Below are 7,355 nucleotides of genomic sequence, written 5' to 3'. Positions count from 1 at the left end.
GGGGGGCAGGCAGGGAGTGGTGTGTGCCCCCCGAGCCACTCTAGGACCAGGGCCACGCTCCCCCACCCCACTCACAATGCAGCTGTACTCTTCGTCGTCCATCTCCTTGACCTTCAGGCAGTAGGACTGTGGGATGGGTGAGGCCAGGCTGTCAGGGGGGCTGCACCACCTGGGTGCTCACCCTGACGGCCCCAGTTCCTCCCGTGCCACCCTGGAGCCCTCGGCCACCCAGAGAAGCAGCTGTGCCAGGCCTTGTGGGCCCTGCACATCCTGAGCTGGAACGAGCTGAGATGCGTCAGGGAGAGGCTGGCCCCTTGCTCAGGCTGGCCCTTGCCCTGGAGGCTCAGGGTGGTGAGGGCACTCATCTGGGATGATGGAAAGGGCCCGGGAGCCCAGTGTATACACTCAAGTCCCAAGAGATGCTCTGGGCTAAAGGATTCCAGGATCCAAAGAACTTGAGGAAGGCCCTGAAGACCCACATTACCCATGGGTCTATCGAAGGCTCTGACAAGTCCTGAAGCAAAGGACCTGGGCCTGCTCGGTGGAGTATTTTTCCTCAACTCCTTTGACCACAGAATTATCATTTGAACATAAGACTCATGAAAATCCATGTTATAACCAGTGACCTAGACTGATCCATTGTTAAAGAGTGACTGAAAAAAATTCCCATGGAGTCAGAGTGGGTCCCAAGTGAGGGCTCCACCCACCCCAGAGCTCCTCTGAAGAGTCAAGCTGGGCCTAGGCTGCTGCCTGATCCCTGAACACCTCCCTAGGGCCCTGCCCCCACGTGCTCAGTCAGGTGTCCCCAAGGTCCTGGCCCTGACCTGCTGGCCGTCAAGTGGCCAACTGAAGAGGAACAAACCTCCAGGCGGGCTCCGACCCCAGCTGGCCAGGCCCACACCACCACCCCCGCAACCAAGAGGCCAGGGCCCACTTACCAGGTACTCGAACTTCACATCCAGGTACTTCTTGATGGTGAGGCGAGTGTCCGGGATGGCCTTGTTGAGGTACGTGTTCAGGTCTGTCAGCATCTGGAAGGGGAGGTGGGGTGGACGCTTAGGCCCCCATGGGCAAGGGCGGTGACGGCCGGCTAGGGTGACAAGGAATGGCACCGATGTGTCCACCCTCTAGTGGACGCAGGTGTCAGAGCCGAAGGGAGCTCCCAGACCGCCCTGTCCATTCCAAGGAGGAGAAGACAGCCCAGGCCAAGGGCAAGTCGTGACTCTGGTGGAGCTAGGGCCAGAAACCAGCCTGGAGGTCAGTGCTGAGGCCGTGGAGGAGGAAGGGCTCAGCCATGGTCAGCTGTAGCAGCCCACCCCCAAACCAGCCCCAGGGTGCTCCGACTCCAGAACAGGACACTCTCTGCTGGCCACACTGCCCCTCCCCGCTCACCTACGGACCCACACATGCTCCACGTGACCTACCGGCTTGATGGTCTTCAGGAGCCGGATGCCAAACTTCTCGATGCTGCGGTGGGCGTCGGCGAACTTCACAAAAGCCTCACTCGCAGCGGGCTGAGGCTCCCGCACCCCGATCACAGAGAACACGTCCCCAAAGGCTGCGTGACAAGTTTGTCCTGAAGGCCGCCCCTACTTGACCCCTTAACGGAGAAGCCAGGGATTTGTTGGGGAGAAGCACGGTGGGGGGCGTGGCAGGTCAGAGGTTGAGGTCTGCTGGTGGTCTACATCCCAGGGAGGTGGGTCTAAACCTCAAGAAAAGTGGATCTACACCCCTAAGAGCTGGACCTGTACCCCCAAGGAAGGTGGGTCTACATCCAAGGAGCTGACCTGGTTCCTGAAGTGACCAGACCACAGGGGTTAAGACTGGGTCAAAGTAGAGGAGGTGAAACTGTCTGGGAGCAGAGAACTAACTGGTCTAGGAATCTGGTCCTAAGGTCAACCCTGCCCCTAAGGAGCTCGGTTACTGCTGCTTCTACCTGGGCTTTGTTTTCCCAGCTGTAAAATGGGATTAACTGAAGCTAACAAACTTGTAGGAAACACGATCAGGAATAAGCAGAGGCCTCGTACGTTGTAAGCGCAGAATAGACAGACAGGACAGGGCCCGCACGGGAACTTCTGCACCCCACAGAAGCCTAGCTGGTCGAGAGGCTCCCCGCTGGCCCCATCACCATCACACCTCCAAATCTGACATGAGGTCAGATGCTGCAGGGTCTGCCTGAGCCTGGGCAGCAGAAAGGCCCCGGAGAGGAGCTCGCCCTCACCCTCCCTGTGGGGTGTAGGGAGGTGCTGAGCCCAGAGTGCAGGGTTTTTTCCAGGGTCATGCAGCAGGTTCAGGGCATCCTTACCACGGTGCGTCTGTGACAGCTCATAAAAGGCCCGGAGGAGGTTCTTGGTGTGTTCTGTCATCCCTGTGGGAAAGACCCAAAACGAGAGGGACAAGACCACACGGTGGGGACGACACTGGCCCAGGACACAGCCTCCAAACCCCCACCCCACCCCGGAGGCCCACGCTGTCCCTGAGGCTCAGACTTTTCTCACTAGGTTTACATGTGCCGTTCTTTTTTATGGGCATGGGTTACTTTTATAATCAGAAAAAGCAGGTCTTTAGATTTTCTTCCTTAAGAATTTTTAATGACTACGGTCCTCGAATTGTGTGGCTGGCACCCTGCCCCTCACTGCCATCACGTTTAGAGCAGGACTCTGGAGCTCTACCTGGGGTAGAAGCGGGGCCGGGCACTTCCAGTGCAGCACCCCACCCACCCAGGGCTGCTGGCGGGAGGGTGTGCCTGCCCACCTTTATACAGCTCAGCAGTCCGCTCCAGCTCCTCCAGCCTCTTGACGAGCCCATCTGTGGGGATCAGAGAGCCAGGGATGAGGGGAGACAGCCAGGGATCACTGGAGCCAGGCTTGGGAGGGGCGAGGTGGCCCCCAGAGGAGAACCAGGAACAGCACAGGACAGGGTCCCAGGGACGGGGACTGGGCACCTCAGGGTGGCTGGGCTTACAGGTGTTTTGTGACGAGCCCAGTACATCCAGACAAGGCGGGGCAGCGGGGTGACCCTCAGGAGGCTCCTGTGATAAGCACCACCCCAGGAGGCTGGGCCATGCCGAAGGGGCAGAGAGGCGACAAGGATGCGGGTGCTCCCGGAAGTGAGGAGTGAAGGCAGATTGGGCCCTCCCCAGGGTGCTGCCCACGGCCGGTGGGAGGCAAGCCCTGCCTAGCAGTCAAGGACCCGGCCAGAATTTCCAACACACACCCTGCCGACGGCCAAGAAGCAAGGCAATCAGAGACAAGTGGGAGAGACGGGATGCATTGACAGTAACTCTTAAGGCAGGCTCAAGGCAGCCCGCCACCTCCTGGCAGCTCAGAAGAGACAGCGATCTGGGAGGGGAGAGGAAGGCAGGAAGGGCTTTGAGGAAGAGCTTGCACTGGAGCGGGCCTTGGTGATCGTCTTCGTTGGCTTCACAGGTGTTTATCTTGCACCCACTATGTGCCAGACCCTGTGTGGGCCAGGGAATGACCTTGGTGAATGAAAGCTGAGTGGTGCTTTCCAGGCTCCTGATCTAGCGGTGACAGTGGCCAGGCTGGCAGGGGCACTAAGGGCTGCCAGGTGAGGGGTGGGGGCAGCCGCCTCACCTCCAGGGCTCAAGGTAGGAACACGTGGATGGCCAGGGCCGGGGCTGCACTCCAGATCCGGGTGGGGCGGGGCTCCGGCCAGCAGTGATCACCACCCTCCTCCACTCTGATAGGGGTGAGGTCCACACCCACCTCCCCACCAGGAGCACGGGCAGCAAGTGCGGGGCAGGGTCCATGCTGGTGGCTGCCTGGCCCAGAGCCTCCTAAGACAGAGCCTGGCCTCACTGAAGCCCTCCACCCAGCTCAGTCCTTTCTCCACATGAGCCCTCTGGGGCAGATTACTTCCCCTATCTTACAGGGAAAACCAAGGTTCAGAGAGGTGAAGCAACTTGCCCGAAGGCGCACAGCAAGGGCTGTGCAGGCCAGGGTGCCCTCTGCCCCCCCAGCTTCCTGTGCTGACCTGGGCCAGGGTTTTCTGAGTGGGAGGAGAGGAAGAGGGTTGTAGAAGCCGGGTCTGGATTCTTAAATCCGGGCAGAGAAGGCAGTGTGTGTCAGGCTGTCAGGGAGGAAGGTTTGGGTTCTAGGGGCTGGTGGGGCACGCCTCAGAGGTCTTCAGAGGCTTCAGCCACTGGGCTGGCCTCCAGGCCCCGGCGCCCCATAGCCCTGGCGCCCAGCCAGCCTGGCAGCGAAGGAGCCACGTAAGCGCCATGCTGTTGTTTTTAGCTGGGTCATGGGACATCATGACAGCTTCAATTTTAGAAACCCTATTTAAGGCTGGGGAAATTGCAAGGTTTGGGGGGGAAAAAACACAACAAGCAGTTCTAATTTCATCTCGACGCATGGTAACTACAGTAACGGGGATTTATAGGCACCAAGAAGCTGGAAATAGCAGGGCCACTTTTGTACACCCTCTGGAACAAGCTCAGACCCCACCCCCGACGTCCCGCCATAAAGCCCAGTGCGCCCAGCTGAGCCTACAATTTATATCGGTATTTATATCTGTCCCCACACGTACACAGCAGAGCTGCTGCTATTTATAAACTCGGGCTGGTGACAGCAGGAGCGGGACTGAGTGTTTCACTGGTTCCCCTCCAGCCCCCCAGGGAGAGCGCGTGTGCACACGCATGGGTGGGTGTGAACGTGTGGGGAGAGAGTGTGTGTGCACAGGCATGTGTGGGTGTGAATGTGCGTGTACTCGGTTTTCCCGCTGCGGGAGGTGAGCGCAGCCACCTCCAGGTCTGAGCAGGAATTGCTGGGACTCGGGCAGCAGCACCACCTCCTGGAGAGAGGCGGGGGTCCGGGTAAGCAGCCCGGGAGCAGCCGGGACATGCTGGGGTGACTGGGGCTGGGGTGGGGGAGGCCTGGCTGTGTGAGAGCAGCTGGGGGGCAGTGGCGAAGGCACCTCCCCACCAGGAGTGTCTCATCTGTGACTTGGGCCTGTGAACCCTTGCTGGAGAGCGGGGGGACATGGGCTGTAAGAGGCCTTCACTGTGCACTGTGCGTGCTCTGTGGGAGCTTGGAGAGGCCTCCGGGGAGGCAAAGAGATGTGCGTGTCGGCCCCACCAGCAGAGGCCCGGCCCAGGCCAGCGGGACACACACAGGTCTGGTGGGCGGCCGTGGCGCCCCTCCCCCGGAGGCCTGGGCCTGAGTCCCCTAGGACCAGAGGTGGGGGCTGGGAGAAGGGGACTCACCATTGCACAGGATGGCCCGGCTCAGGCCCAGAGCATCTGCCGTCCCCGAGCTCATGTTCTCGACCAGCCGATGCTTCACCTTCTTCAACACTGGGACCAGGTGAGAAAAGGACTCATGAGGTGGAGTCTGGGCTCCCGGGGCCAATCTCGCTCCATCACGACTCAACTGGGAGCAAGAGCAGGGCCAGAACTGGGGTTTGGGACGGGGGTGACTATGAAGTAGGGAGGGTCCTGGCTGGGGTTTGCGGGGGTTCTGGGCTCCCTGCCCTTTTCACTCTCTACTTGAGAGAGGTGTTGGGAGCCTGGAAACAATAAATATGTAAGGCACTTAACTGAGGGTTTGGCGCTCAAAGTGGCTATCGACTCCCACTGAGATCCAGAGCTGCCTAGGCCTGACACTGGCCGACAGGCCAGCCAGGGAGAACCCCCCTCCTCCGTCTCTCATCCACACCCGGGAGCGGAAGCACCGTCCATGACAACAGGCCCCAGGCTCCAGACAGTTACTGCATATGTGGTCAAATAGTCTTTGCAACAGGACCAGGATGGGACCAAAGGGTTTTAGAGGAAGAGCTTCTGGGACAGACTTGACCTGCCCTTAGCCTCTTTTCTTAAAAACCAGAAGGCAACTGTGGCCCAAGGGTGGCGGAAAAGGGTGCTGGGCCCCGAGCCAAGAGATCTGGGTGGCTCTTCACCCAGGGGCACAGCGCCTCCCTGGGTCCTACCTCTGATGTGCAATGAGGTAGCTGGTCCAGAGGACCTCGAAGCTACCATCCGGCTCCTGAGCCTGGAAACTTCTACATAACCAAGGCCCAGCCCCCGAGCAAGAGGTAATATGTCCCAGGGCATGCTGTGGGCAGAAGGACTGGCCTCTGCCCCAAACCTGAGGGCCAGTCCAGACCCTAAGGCTTTCTGGCAGCAGGTGGGCAGAAGATGCCAGGGTTGAGTGGGGTGTGCAGGTGGGCAGGTGGTACCAGGCACGGCTGGGCTGCCCTCCCCTTTCAGAGCGGCGAGGGACTGGGCCTAGTGAGCTGGAGGGCTGCCCTACAAAGGACAAGCCTACGGCATGAAGGCACCAGAGCAGGTGGTCGGGGGAGGTAGGAGAGAGAAACATTAGGCAGGGAGAAACCAGAGACAGGTTCTGGGGACCAGCTGCAAGGGAAGCACCCCTGGGTCCTCCCAGGTGCTTTGGACTGGCTTGGTCAGAAGGGTCAGAGGGCACAGCCACGTGACCACTGACGCACTGTCACAGGGAGACAGAGCCGGGGCTTACGGAGCCCCTGGACGCCACTGCCCAGCGCCACTTACCAATGTCCAGGGACATGCCCTGCTTGGGGTCCGCCTGCAGCTTGTTGTAGTGGATGGTCACCTCCCCCTGGAAGAGCAGGACAGCAGAGCTGGGACGGAGCCCCTGGGCCCCAGCCCCTTCTCTGAGGAGGCCTGTTTGCCCTGGTGTCTGTGGTCATCAAAGAATCCTGAGCCCTGGGAAAGGGCTCTTCCTCCTCTCTCCACCCACCAGGCCCCAGACAATCGGCAGGGACAGGGCAGACAGGGTCCCTGGGGTCACAGAGCTCACAGCCTGGTGGTCTGTGACACTGTGTGCCCCTGCCCTCCCCCGTGCCACAGCCACAGTGCAGCCCTCTGCCGAGTCACTTCTCCTGTCCTCTGAGAGGGTCTTCTAAACCAGCCCCCTTCTCAGGAGTCCCGCCATTTGCCCCACAAACACGTCTGAGCACTTTCTCTGTGTCGGGTGCTGGGGGTGCTAGGGAGCAGGTACAAGGGTGGCCGCAGCCCCCAGAGCCCGAGGCCAGCAAGAGAGGCTGATGCGATTCGCGGAATTACACCAATCACAGTCCAGTGACTGGATGAGAAGTAGCCGGCCTCCCTCGAGAAGGCTGCCCTGACCACGAGGCCACCACAGTCAGTCTCATGCCTGAAATCCTAAGACCCTTGAACTGGGGGCTGAATTCATTCAGATACAAAACAGGATCTCAAAATTGCATTCTGAAGGAAAACCAAAGTGAGCTGAGGCCGTGAGTCAGGGGTGGGTGCAAACGGCTGCCTCGCAGGGTGCTCAGGGCTGCCGCGGAGCACGCTGCAGGGGAGGAGGGAGCACCAAGGCGGGACCAGA

At 60.2% G+C, this 7,355-nt stretch overlaps 1 protein-coding gene across 4 annotated transcripts in view; it reads right to left on the bottom strand.

The window, feature by feature from the left end:
• The window catches only part of PICK1 (protein interacting with PRKCA 1), a 17,290-nt gene that overhangs the window by 2,125 nt on the left and 7,810 nt on the right, over positions 1–7,355 (bottom strand). For 3 of the 4 annotated variants that reach the window (XM_010845088.1, XM_010845089.1, XM_010845087.1), the window contains exons 5-11: positions 6,533–6,599; positions 5,228–5,317; positions 2,755–2,808; positions 2,306–2,368; positions 1,425–1,558; positions 939–1,031; positions 76–126 (exon numbers count right to left, since the gene is read on the bottom strand). In XM_010845088.1, coding sequence (XP_010843390.1) covers positions 76–126; positions 939–1,031; positions 1,425–1,558; positions 2,306–2,368; positions 2,755–2,808; positions 5,228–5,317; positions 6,533–6,599 — 552 coding nt within the window. The remainder of the gene's footprint in view (positions 1–75; positions 127–938; positions 1,032–1,424; positions 1,559–2,305; positions 2,369–2,754; positions 2,809–5,227; positions 5,318–6,532; positions 6,600–7,355) is intronic. The other variant, XM_010845090.1, reaches the window with a different exon arrangement.

Source organism: Bison bison, unplaced genomic scaffold (genome assembly GCF_000754665.1).
Source record: "Bison bison bison isolate TAMUID 2011002044 unplaced genomic scaffold, Bison_UMD1.0 scf7180017864213, whole genome shotgun sequence".
In the NCBI taxonomy this organism is placed as follows: domain Eukaryota; kingdom Metazoa; phylum Chordata; class Mammalia; order Artiodactyla; family Bovidae; genus Bison; species Bison bison.
This window is presented reverse-complemented; position numbering and strand designations above follow the sequence as displayed.